Here is a 14,016-nt window from a genome sequence, read left to right as displayed (position 1 = left end):
GAATAAATAACTGGTTTTAAAAAAGAAAAGTCGATTAATTTTTTTTTCTATTTCGTTGTTATACGATGTAAGAAAAATTATAGCTTTTAAAATAAGATAATCTTAAAACGTCATCAGAAGAGCAAGCTGATGCTGAGGTTTAAAAATGCATTTGCACAAAGACCTCATTTCTGAATGTATTGATTTATTTAAGCCTGTGCACCTGCATCAATGCTTTATTGATTTGAGATTAAATTATCGATCAGGATATAAAGCATCATACCCTCTCTAGCGGAACGAGGATTCTCGAATACCTGCAATGTGATAAAAAAAAATGTCGGTGAATTATTAAAACCTCGTTCGAGGTTTTGAAATGCAATAGACCGGTTTGTTTACGCAGAATTGTGTATATTTATAGAACATCGTCAGTTTCTTTTCTTCCTGGTTGAAGCTTGGAGGACATTACAAATGTAACAACAAAGTTCCGAGTCTTCCTATCAAAGGTAATACATTTTCTTTTTAATTGTATCTATGGAATTATAATTTGTTTAAATCAAGACTTTTGTCATAAGAAATAAACACTGTTTTCTGTGTGTATTTGGGTGGACTGGAAATTACGTCACAGTGTTTATATTGGGAATCTTTTTATCTCATTTCTCTTACAGATGGCGTTTCTTTCCTCTATGATGAGATTTACACTTGTTTATATAGTGTCCGTGATTACTTGGGCAGGTAATAATTGATACTTTTCTTTTATGATGACATAGATTTAAAACAACGTGAATGGTTTGCACAAAATTTGACAAAAATTATCACCAGTATTCTTATACAAAATTCAAAATTCTGAAACATTTACTGTTTTATATTTTTATTTTCTCTAAAATCTCAAAGGACGTGAAAATAAAAACAAAGTTGCAAATTGATTGTGTATGTTTACGTCTAGCTTAGCGTGCCTGGTTTCATATTCACAAGATAATATATGCTGGTAGTTTTAAAGTGCACATGAAGTGTAAGGCAATTTAAACGAGCTTTTATATGCTGGAAGGAAATATATAAAAATCTTAACAAACGACTACACCCATTACATATTGCATTTAATTGTGTAAAATAAATCTCGCAACAGGAAACCTGGGCAAGGAATTAACAATTGTAAAAATATAAAGATTTCCCCCAATATAATATGATAACTTAAAGGAAAGATAACTCTACGAGGAACAGAAAGATGGCATATCTACGTTTGAGCAAATTGTTTTCTTCTATACTATACCACAATACTGTAAACCAACTTTTATTCACGACGACTTTATTTCGCGATTAACTAGGGGTAAACTAGTTTAAGAAGATTAATTTTCGCGATCAGATATATTTTTCAATCTATTTTAAAAAGAAAGAGATGCTTAAAGTACCGTTTCGCGGCGAGAAATATTCGCGATTACGAGGTTCTCGCGAACTTCACGAAAATTTCTCGCATGCGAATAAAAGTTGGTTAACAATATATTCAAATTGGATTTCAGGTGGGATTTTTATGTATCTTGAGACATTCATTTTAAATTGATAAATATCAATTTACATACTTTTTTAAATCTTAAATTCAGCAGACAGGTAAAATGCTTTTCGAGATGTTTTTATAGATTGAAGTGCTCATAAAGTTTTAATCTTATATTATATATTAGAAATAATACACTAAAATTATTGAATAAAAGTATTGAAAGACTATATGAAATAATATTTTTAAAAGCCTTTACAGTTATATAGACTCGGAAGTTTCACAATTATTCGTAACATGACACGCATTACTTTTAATGGTTTATTATTTCTTTTATTCAGATGCTTCAAGTTTATGGTTCTGCGATATGACTGATGGTGAGTAAAATCTTGAATTAAAAAAAAAGATTATTTTTGTTATTGATGTACTATTATATTGCCTGAATGTAAGATGAGTGCTGCATAACAAATAATGTATGTAAGTGATTACCTGGGTGTCCTTTTATGGAAATATATATTACTTCTATGTTTTAAACATGTTTTCTGATAAGACTTAATCTGATTTTCTTGCATTTTTGAATTCTTTTATATTCAGCTGATCAACCTCTCTTTCATATTTATATTGTGATTCGAACACTCTGACATATCTTGTTTCGAACGGTATTTATTCTTAATCTAATATTATGAAAATAGAAGTAACACGAAGCTCTGCATAAAACATATGAAGATAACAAACTGTATTCGAGATCAAAAGTCCAGAAAACAATACAAAATAGGAGCAGAGCAAACACGGACTTCCAAAATATCAGAGGTTAGATCAGAAGTGAGCATATATTATTGATGATATCAGGTGCCACGGAGGATTGAGCCTATATTTTTGATGGGATAAGGTACCACGGAGGAATGGGTATATATTGTTCATGGGATAAATTGCCACGGAGGAGTTCGCATATATTGTTGATGTGATAAGGTTGCACCAGGGACAGGAGTAGACATTCCCTTGTCCACCGGGCACACCTACTGTGTGCTTTTTAATTAAACGAGTCGACAGAAAATCTTATGACAGTTTAGTGTGAAGCAATGGACTATAAATTTGTTTTAAAGATGTAGTCATCACTCTATTAAATGAATGACAGATTGTATTGACAAACACATTGCATTGCCCACATACATATGTCCATGCCATGTATGTGAACTTTAACTCTAGCATACAATTAATAGAGTTAACGGGATGGCTCGAAAAAAAAAAAACATTGTCATAAAATCTACATAAATATTATACACTATCTGTACATACGGGGAAATATGAATACAATAACATTTTTTTAAATTTAGACCCCTGTGAGGCAGCAAATATACGGCCGGCATTTGAGCCAGATTTTAGGGCAGAGAACTGCCTGTACAAGAGTTACGATTATTGTGATCGCTACATAACTCCAGGATGGCACAGGTTTGAGGAAGACATGTTGAATCATCCTCCCAATTTACTTAGTTGTGGAGCTGTGTATCCTTCGTGGCTTAACGGTAACCCTTCTTACGTTACTCTATTGCAATTGTAAACCATATTTGATCGTTAGCCTATGCTTTGAATGGGATTTAAATAAACGTTTGTTAATCAATACCCTCAATTATGTACTTCACTTAATTGTGGAATGACTTTGGATATGTTTGAATTTCATTTTAATATAATTCCAATCTTCATTTTATCTATTGATTTCCTGTGTTTTGATTGGACGAGAACACGTTCCAGAAAATTTTTACACATCGATAAATTCTTTCAATCAGAACTACTTTCTTGATGACACTACTAGGTTATCGTATAAACAATGAAAGCAGTTATTTCTGGGTCTGTTCTGGCTAAATAATGAATACAAGAAACTTTAAATTTAATTAGGGCTTAAACAAAACTGGCAACATACTAGACTGCCTAACTGATGGACGCCGTGAAAATGTTTATGTCACTGTCCGATCACGAGTGTGAATTTTAAAAATCGCTGTCTCAACGTTCATACGTAGAAAATAAGCTCAGTCTGTATCGTTTTGACAGGGAAAAGAAACGTACCTCAAACTCTTGCCCTATTAGCATCAAATTCATATTTACTTTCTATATTGTTCCTCAATATTTGAATAAACAAGTGCAAATTGAAGGCGTCGTCGGTCTGCAACTTTCGCTATGAGAGTTGTTGTTTATGTCAACATGGTCATGGTCAAAGACGAACTATTCTGAAGTAAACTCGTAATTACGATATTTGTTGACTTAAACAACATTCGATTAGTTGTTATAAGTTTATTTATCGATTGTTTGGACAATTTAAGTTGAACTCTATCGAAAATCATCTTGATTACGTTCCTTTACGGTAAAATGTATTCCTACGCCGTCCAGAAATAACGGATTGTATGGAGGCCTCAAAGAGAAATAATTTAAATATTATTAAAAATTCGATATTGGAATTATAAGAATTAAACGTTCTTTTTGAAAAATTTATCGATGTGTAAACTCTTGACATTTTACTCACAAACTTAACATAAAAGTGCTTCGCACTTTTATTTAGTTTGTGAGTAAAATGTCATGAGTTTACACATCGATAAATTTTTCAAAAAGAACGTTTAATCCTATATTGAAAATTTAGAAATCGTGGATATAATTATATATGTCAGAATAAAATATTTGGCGATGAGACGACAAAGGTCACCATACTCGATTTTTTACCTTTATAATGATGTTTATAATTAATAAAAACGACAGTACATATGTAATTTGTTTGTTTTAATTTTCTGTATAAAAATACTTATAACTAATTTTAAATTGTGCCCGGTAATTGAAGCTAAGGAAAAATTTAAGTTTCATCCTAAGGACAGATGATACAAACAAATTTTTGTCAAAAAAAAAAATGAAAATAACAACTTGCGTCATGTTTTAATGTGTAAAATGAATAAGTTTAACCGCGTAGTTTTTAAATTTTTATTCAAATTCTTAAAAAATGGGATTTGAAGAGAGAAATATTTGTATAGATTAATAAGGATGGTTTCAGAGAGGTAGAATTTTGAACATCATAGCAGGTTTACAATTTCTTTATATTCTAGAAATTTATTTTTACATCATTTTCAATGAAATAAGACCAGAAAAAATATACCAATCCAGGCATCCTTTTTTTGTTTGTATCATCTGTCCTTAAAATTAAATATTTTTCTGTAGGAAGCCTCCCAACAGTGGAAAACGAAATTGTACACAGAAAAGTATGTAAAGTTGGTTTTGAGGGTCCATGTGTTAAGGACGTCACTATCAGAATAAAACATTGTGGGTCATTCAACGCCTACTGTCTACCGGCACTGGATGCCTGCTCAGAGAGATATTGCTTCGGTAACCAATTTTTTTTAAAATTTCTGATTTATTACTACTAACTCTAGCAATCAGTATCTCCCTAACAAAAAATCCTATAGTTAACTATAGTTAATTTGCTTAACTATAGTGATTACTTTGATATTTTGATTTACTATAGTGATAACTTTGAACTTTGATTTACTAAAACGCTAATTATGAAAACTCTGATTTACTATAGCGATAATTTTGACACTATCGTTAACTATATCGTATTTCTTGTTAGGGTTTGTTCATTATATTTTGTCATTTAAATTACGTTTAGCTAATTTGTTTATTTAATACCAATTTAGACTTTATTACATTACTGAAGCTGTCTGATAACTCATTTTCTCTTATTATATGTTTAAATCGTGAAAAATCCTTCTAAGAATTTTAAGTACGTAATTTTCTACTTTACGTTTACATTTCCAAATCAAGGTGAAAAAGACGCTTCCTGTGTAGAGACAACAAGTTCTCCTAAACCTGACACTACTCCAGCTGTCTGGAAAACATCCACAACGAGGCAGCCACCCAAACCAACGGATAGACCCACAACCAGGAAAACCACGAAGAATCCAATTCTTGAAAGATTGTGTTACGAAGGTCTTGTGATGCACCAAATGTTCTTCTTGGCTTGAGATTTTGAAAGACAAAAATAGTTTATGCCTCATCAGTTGTGTTCTTTAGTATCTAAAAGGAATAACCTACCATTTTTTAGCTCACCTGAGCCGAAAGCTCAAGTGAGCTTTTCTGATCACATTTTGTCCGGCGTCCGTCTGTCCGTCTGTCTGTCTGTCTGTCTGTAAACTTTTCACATTTTTGACTTCTTCTCAAGAACCGCTGGGCCAATTTCAACCAAACTTGCCACAAAGTATTCTTGGGTGAAGGGGATTCAAGTTTGTTCAAATGAAGGGCCACGCCCTTATTCAAGGGGAGATAATTGGGAATTAATGAAAATCTAGAGGCATATTTTAAAAATCTTCTTCTCAAGAACCACTGTGCCAGGAAAGATGAAACTTATGGGGAAACATCCTCAGGTAGTGTAAATTCAAGTTTGTTCAAATCATGACCCCCAGGGGTAGGGCGGGGCCAAAATGGCCGACCAAACTTTTACATAGAAATATATAGGAAAATTCTTTAAAAATCTTCTTCTCAAGAATGACAAGGCCATAATTCATCATATTTATATGGAAGCATGCTCAGGTATTGTAGATTCAAGTTTGTTCAAATCATGACCCCCGGGGGTAGGGTGGGGCCAAAATGGCCGACCAAACTTTTACATGGAAATATATAGGAAAATTCTTTAAAAATCTTTTCAAGAATGACAAAGCCATAATTCATCATATTTATATGGAAGCATGTTCAGATAGTGTAGATTCAAGTATGTTCAAATCATGACCCCCCGGGGGTAGGGCGGGGCCAAAATGGCCGACCAGACTTTTACATAGAAATATAGGAAAATTCTTTAAAAATCTTCTTCTCAAGAATGACAAAGCCATAATTCATCATATTTATATGGAAGCATGTTCAGGTATTGTAGATTCAAGTTTGTTCAAATCATGACCCCCGGGGGTAGGGCGGGGCCAAAACGGCCAACCAAACTTTTACATAGAAATATATAGGAAAATTCTTTAAAAATCTTCTTCTCAAGAATGACAAAGCCATAATTCATCATATCTATATGGAAGCATGTTCAGATAGTGTAGATTCAAGTATGTTCAAATCATGACCCCCCGGGGGTAGGGCGGGGCCAAAATGGCCGACCAAACTTTTACATAGAAATATAGGAAAATTCTTTAAAAATCTTCTTCTCAAGAATGACAAAGCCATAATTCATCATATTTATATGGAAGCATGTTCAGGTATTGTAGATTCAAGTTTGTTCAAATCATGACCCCCGGGGTAGGGCGGGGCCAAAACGGCCAACCAAACTTTTACATAGAAATATATAGGAAAATTCTTTAAAAATCTTCTTCTCAAGAATGACAAAGCCATAATTCATCATATTTATATGGAAGCATGTTCAGATAGTGTAGATTCAAGTATGTTCAAATCATGACCCCCCAGGGGTAGGGCGGGGCCAAAATGGCCGACTAAACTTTTACATAGAAATATATAGGAAAATTCTTTAAAAATCTTCTTCTCAAGAATGACAAAGCCATAATTCATCATATTTATATGGAAGCATGTTCAGGTATTGTATATTCAAGTTTGTTCAAATCATGACCCCCGGGGTAGGGCGGGGCCAAAACGGCCAACCAAACTTTTACATAGAAATATATAGGAAAATTCTTTAAAAATCTTCTTCTCAAGAATGACAAAGCCATAATTCATCATATTTATATGGAAGCATGTTCAGATAGTGTAGATTCAAGTATGTTCAAATCATGACCCCCCGGGGGTAGGGCGGGGCCAAAATGGCCGACTAAACTTTTACATAGAAATATATAGGAAAATTCTTTAAAAATCTTCTTCTCAAGAATGACAAAGCCATAATTCATCATAATTATTTATATGGAAGCATGCTCAGGTAGTGAAGATTCAAGTTTGTTCAAATCATGACCCCCGGGGGTAGGGCGGGGCCAAAATGGCCGACCAAACTTTTACAAAGAAATATATAGGGAAATTCTATAAACATCTTCTTCTCAAGAATGACAAAGTCATAATTCATCATATTTTTATGGAAGCATGCTCAAGTAGTGTACATTCAAATTTGGTCAAATCATAACCCCCAGGGGTAGGGCGGGGCCAAAATGGCCGACCAAAGTTTTTAAAGATACATGTATATATAGGAAAATTCTTTAACAATCATTTTCAAAGAAATAGCAAATCCACGATTGGTCATGGGACTACTTTTGGATTTAAACTTTACAATAAAAAGCCATTTTCTACTTTTTCTTACCCTTAGTGCTCAGGTGAGCGATGTGGCCCATGGGCCTCTTGTTTAAATTATTGAAATATATCAGCCAGGTAATAATTCGATGGCTAACAATAAAGACAACAAAATATCTCATAGTTTAAAGTTAAATTATAGTTTCAATATTTAATATTATGCTGTTGGGGTTATGAACATATATCCTTCTTGAAGTTGATCACGTTCACGCTCCCAGCGATTAATTATATATAATTTTTTTTAATTTTAGATCCGTGCATGTTGCCTGAAATCCCAAGGATTCCAAACACCAAAAACAGGAGTGAAAACTGTAAATACACACACTACATGCAATCATGTGATCGGGATCTATATCCTGGCTGGTATAAAGCAGACGACCACGGACAAGTACTGTTAAATAAATGTCCGGGAGTCCTTTCCTGTGGTGCTATCCGCCCCGTCTGGATGCAGGGTATATATGTCAAAGCCTACTGTGAAATCACTAGTTTTGTGGGGGTTTAATTTTCGTTGTTTTCAAGGTTTGCAGAGACATTTGAATTCTTGACAACCTCGATATGTAAAATACCATAAGCAAATACTCAACCCTTCTTTCACTTTGAAATCTAATCCACACAATCAAAGATTTCGTTTTTCAAACCTCGAAAATTTGACCCCATGAAAATAAGTTATTTTTCAGTATCAAAAACAATAAATTTAGAATGGACAAATTAAAAACAACATGGACAAATTAAAAGATTTTTAGATCGTTGAATGGATCATTTTGATGTGGAAGTACACTGCATGAAAATTAAGACAACAAGTGGAGGTTGAGTATTCATTTGTTTCAATGATTGTATAATGTTTAATGTTAAAAAATAAAGGAACAAATTTCAGATACCGGCCTCTACTTTAAGTGACCTTTAAAAGTTAGGTGACAACTGTGTCCCAGCTTAGAAAAATAGTCGTTAGTGCAATTTTTTAGCCACCAGGTAATTTTTTTGTATGCAATTAACCACATATACCATTTTCTTTATGATTTAAATTAAAGGTTCGCATCCGAGCACTGAGGACGGGATAGTACAAAGAGACATTTGTACATCAGGACTATCGGCGGGTTTTCATGAAAACTGTTGCCTGGAGAAAAACAAAATACTTGTGAAGAACTGTGGACGGTTTATGGCCTACTGCTTGAAACCCTTGAATTTATGCGAGGATCGATACTGCTTCGGTATTTATTAAACACACTAAAATAATAAAAAGTCATAAAAATAACGATTTCACGGTGCCATGAAAGTTAAAATTTGAACAGTTAAAACTTTTCTTTCTTTTTTAAAAATTTTTATTTGCTCATAAAAGACGATTTTTTCCCAGGAAAGCATGAACCCTGTTTTGCTGATGATGACGAGTATATAAAGAAAAATCCTTTGCCCCACAGTTAGTATTTTTAACGCACACTTCAATTAAATGTTTTACTTTTGATTAAGATAAATAAAATAACTAAAATATTTACGCAAGTTTCCAGAGTTCAAAATAAAATCTATTTACGTTATTTTGTGTTTCTGCATGATTATTGATTTCTTTCTTTCAGAAAAGTGGTTAACAGAAAATACACTGATCATTGCTGTAGTCTTATTAATTACACTGGCAACCATTGGAGGTCTAGTGGTGTTATTGTTTCTATATCGGAGGTATGTCCTCTCTAATTAATATTGTGACGATGGGAATTATACCTTGAATGTATCAATCGTCACTACATGTTTCGTTTCAATCTTTATTCATGGAAATCCAAAAAGTTACATCCAATCGCTAAAACTCTAAAACTAAAACTCAACTCTGAGAAACACACCACATCTCATCTCTTTCCCCTAAACCCGGCCCACATTTATGAAGATAAGCAATGAAAGAATACGGAACTCAAATGCAACATCAGAGGAAAGAATGGTTGACATAAATTTCCACAGATTCTCAGGACAGGAAATTCTCAAGCTTTTATCTCTACACTAAACATATAACTTTCAATATCGTCATTGATACTGTGGGACGGTAGGGGGAGAGATATCAAATTTCATAAATACAATGCAGATGCTGAATCATCAAAGTAAAAGTAAAATACATAACATCACTCCTTTACGGAGGCCCATTTAGGACCTATCGAAAAATCGTGATAACAAATTCAAAGAAATTGTTACAATGAATTAAATTCGTAATAACAAATTCGACAATTCGTTATATCAAATTTAAAAAATATATTTATAGGTCCTGAATGGGCTTCTGTACTCCTTGACAATATCTAATCAATATTTTTATTTTGACTTAGTAAATACATGTTCATTTTTCTTTTTCCTTAATAATACATTGCAAAGTTTTTATCATATTACATCAATTTTTTTCCAAACTGAAATGCATTAATTTCCCCAGTAATATGTAAGGACTTTTGGAATAAAAGGAAAACCGTCAAATCAGCGGAAATTTCGCGTCAAAACTGTGATAAAGTGGACGACTTATACAAAGTTGCAAATAAATTTTATTTCAAGCAAATACCATAAAAGACAAGTACATGGTTGACAGTAGTTCAAAGGCCATAATTGCAGTTCAGGTGCATTTAAATTATATAGTTCTTTAATTCAAAACAAGAAAATTAAACAAGAAAAAAATTGTTTTATGATTACATGTATGATACTCAAGAAACCTCGACCAGAATTGAACTTAAAGTTTGCAAGATAAAACATAATAAAATAACTAGGATACAGATGAAAAAAAAATAATTTCGCTTCTGCAATAAATTTCCATCTGGTGTGTTAAAGAAGCAGATGCGTATTACTTTAATATTTGCTTTGATAAAAAAATATACAGGAGGGTCTCTTCGTATTTTAAATCACCAATGCTTTTGAAAACTCCAATAATATTGGTCATTTATATTGGTTGGGGTTGAAAAAAAGGCTTGAAATGTTCTGAAGGTTTATAAAAAAGCAGATGTTAAAAAAAATTATTTAGTAAATGTAAAAAATGCCGTTTTATATTTAAAAGATATTTATGTTTTGTATTTTTTTTCTTTTTCAGGCAACATTTCAAAAGATATTGCAATAAATCCGCCATCTATGAGAAACCAGTCCCATGTAAGAAAATTGACAACGATTACGAGACACTACATGTTAAATGGCTCAACAAGGAGAATAATTATGTGAGACTTCCGGAGAAATCATCTGACGTCACAATCAGTTCAAAATCTTTGGATGTTCATTCCGTTAGCTAATTGTGAATATCTGTCACAATTTTATTTACCACATTGTAAGATACCACGCTTTAATCATTCAAATAAGCATACATTTCAAACATATATTTAACCTTGGAAGTAAATACTCCAAGAGTTGTGCGAACGTGTTAGGAACATGGATTTAAAGGTCTGCAACAATGACAATGAAGAAGGTGATTTTTTCCATTTATTTTTGTAAATACAGGTAAACTTCGGTATCTCGACATCGGATATGTCGACAACCTGGGATATGTCGACGTCTGTCCGCGGTCCCGACATTATTTACTATATAAATGATTTGCAAAAACTCTGATATGTCGACCTCGGTAATGTCGACTACCCCGCTTATCTCGACGTATTTCACAGTCCCAAGAGCAAAATTTACCTGGTATATGTCGACATCGGTGCAATTTTCTGCTCTACTTAACCTAATTGTTGTCAGCTGGTCGCTCGTCACGCACAGACGACTCCGTGTATCTCGACGTCGTCAGAAATTCACACCTTTAACACCCATGTTTTGACTACATATTGCTTCGGAATCCGTAGAAATGTGTTTGTAGAGGAACCCCAAGCCCCCTCGACGTGTCTAATACGTTAATTGTTTAATGTTCAGCTTGGGTAATTATCATAGGTAAATCTTCTCAATTCTGCGTAGATGTACAACCGTTTATTTGAGTCAAAATCTAACAAAACTTAAACATTTTATTTAAAAAAAGGGTAACTGAATAACAATGAACAGAATACACATTGAATTCAATTTAACTTAAAAATTTTGGTAAAAATGCATTCATTATGTCAGAATCAATCAAACTTAAGACATACACGATTATTGCATCAGCCGTAATATGGATGCATATGTAACGTTAAGTTTGTTAAATGAAAATGAAAATTAATGATGAATGATTAGATAAAAAAGAAGTAAAATGAAATAATTTTGAAAATATACGCATTAATTTTTTCCGTATCTCAAAAGTCGATTTTGTACTGTTCCTGTTTGGTGTTTATAAAGCGCATTTCGTATCCTTTTCTGACAGAGGTAATGGCAAGCGGATCGAATGCTGGATGGAAAACGGTTTCTAGTGAAATGAGAAGATTTCGATAAAAAAGAAAGCATTTCATTAATAACCTTTGTGAATAACTTCTTAGATTTTCTAATAAATGTAGAAGATTAGCTGAAACAAACGAGTTACAGTCTAATTGAAGACGTAGGTACCTGTAGTTACATGTCTGTTCAGTTTAGGTCTATGGTTTTACTATGCAGTAAAATTAAGGACGTCGAGACTCAACTCTGATATCTCGACACCTCGGATATCTCGACATCTTTCGACTGTCCCGTCGATGTCGAGATAACGAAGTTTACCTGTATTGTCAAAAGATTGATAACTAGTATTTTTTCTGATTTAATGCAACTTACTTTACACACTTGCTTAATTTGCTACGTCATAAACGTCATTGAATAAGATTTCACGAAAATATTTTTCCATATTTCAATAATAATGAAATATTTATACATGTAAGGTTTTTCTCTAAAAAAAGTTTAAATTCAACAGTCTTATAATCTTATTGGAATTACATGTAAGTTCAAATCCAGAGTTGTCAGGAGAAACCGAAAAAGCTTTATAAATTATAACATGTGCCAAAAATTTGTTTATAATAAAATTAATTAATAATTTGTGTTAGACGCAAATGCACTTCTGCATTTTTTCCATATTTTATTGGTGTAAATCATACATAGATTTATATGTATTATTAAATATAAACATACAGTTTTGCATGCTTAAAGAAAATATGAATAATTCAATTATTCTGTGTCATCAGCGTTTCCTCCAGATTAAATACATTGTCCGTTATCTTTATATCGTTTCAACAACATCTTTAATATTAAATCATTTTTATTATGCGGTTATCATATGATTTGTATATGTTTGATATTATTATAGATGTAACATCGCTTGCATGCTTTGTGTAGTCATTTGACTCCTTTTTAATCTATATCTCATGTTTGACATATTTGTTAAATGTGTATTTTTAATGTTTTCCTTCAAAAATCCAGTTTGCATTGCATAATTTGTTAATCTTTTACAAACATAGTAAAATTAATACTTTGAAATAAAGTATAATTTACAGTTTTTCTTTTAATAAAGAAAATAGAATTTTAATAAATTGTTGTTTTTTTCTCAAAATTTTGTTAACGACTAATGGAATGCACAAGATTTCTTAATGCTGACAAAAAAAAAAAAAAAAAAAAAAAAAAAAAAAAAAAAAAAATTTCAAAGTACTCAGGAGTACAGAGAGTCGGGCTCATTTATAGAGTAGAATTTTTTCATGAATCATGCATTCATATTGTATAAATGGATAAATAAGAATTTCAGACACTGGACGAACAATGTTACACAAACAAGGCAAAACATAATAATGATACTTAGACAATAAGGGCTTCAGTGACATACAATTATCTTATTTGAAAATAAAAATTAAGAAAATTATATATTAAAATATCAATATAAATGTTAAGGCAAGTAGTATATGGGTACTAATACCATTTTCCGACCTTATCAGGATCAGAGTTCACCTGGCACCGCCAAATGTAAACAAACAGGCTAGTCTGGTTCCCCATCCTGCTTTTCTTCGCTACGATAGTTACACTGAACATCAGAAAACCGTACGCCAAGGAACTGTTGTTTGACTTAGGACTGAAGTTTTCAAAGTCATTACTGCTGATGTTTATTTGTATAGATAAAACTTCTTTCTATATTCCTTGATTTATTTATCGTTTGTATTATCTCAAAAGCGGTTGATAGTATGGGCTGGACTTCCTTATACAAGCTGACATAATTCGGTAATTGCTCTTTGAGCAATAAGACCAGCTAAAAACATCACAACCATTGAACGGTTTCAAATTAAGACTTGTACATGTACTCGGGGTCATGGTCGCTAAGTAGTAATGATTCTTTAAAGCCTACTTTGAAAACTGGATCTCAGTTTTTAAGGTTTCACCCGAAAGACCTATGACTTTCATTTCTGAGTGTGCTTTACTATCATCCAAAGGGCCCTGTCAGTATACTT

General features: G+C 32.5%; 1 protein-coding gene across 1 annotated transcript; it reads left to right on the top strand.

Moving 5' to 3' along the window:
* Positions 1 to 372: 372 nt before the first annotated feature.
* On the top strand, positions 373 to 11,146 carry LOC134239855 (uncharacterized). Its single transcript, XM_062721989.1, has 11 exons — positions 373 to 482; positions 645 to 711; positions 1,807 to 1,842; positions 2,800 to 2,988; positions 4,661 to 4,825; positions 5,264 to 5,428; positions 7,969 to 8,169; positions 8,746 to 8,925; positions 9,069 to 9,131; positions 9,286 to 9,385; positions 10,758 to 11,146. The coding sequence occupies exons 2-11, from the start codon at positions 645 to 647 to the stop codon at positions 10,948 to 10,950; spliced, it is 1,359 nt and encodes a 452-aa protein (XP_062577973.1). The 5' UTR covers positions 373 to 482; the 3' UTR covers positions 10,951 to 11,146.
* Positions 11,147 to 14,016: the final 2,870 nt, after the last annotated feature.

The sequence above is a fragment of the Saccostrea cucullata genome, unplaced genomic scaffold (genome assembly GCF_032062105.1).
Source record: "Saccostrea cucullata isolate Sc308-1 unplaced genomic scaffold, CSIRO_AGI_Scuc_v1 ctg583, whole genome shotgun sequence".
Taxonomy (NCBI): domain Eukaryota; kingdom Metazoa; phylum Mollusca; class Bivalvia; order Ostreida; family Ostreidae; genus Saccostrea; species Saccostrea cuccullata.
Note: the sequence above shows the minus strand (reverse complement) of the source record. Positions and strands in the feature narration are given on the sequence as shown.

Bases quoted from the DNA above. Each gene is read 5' to 3' on its own strand.
- LOC134239855 (XM_062721989.1), top strand. From the start codon at position 645: ATGGCGTTTCTTTCCTCTATGATGAGATTTACACTTGTTTATATAGTG. The intron at 712-1,806 runs GTAATAATTGAT...TCTTTTATTCAG, and splicing joins GTCCGTGATTACTTGGGCAG to ATGCTTCAAGTTTATGGTTC. The intron at 8,926-9,068 runs GTATTTATTAAA...ATTTTTTCCCAG, and splicing joins CGAGGATCGATACTGCTTCG to GAAAGCATGAACCCTGTTTT.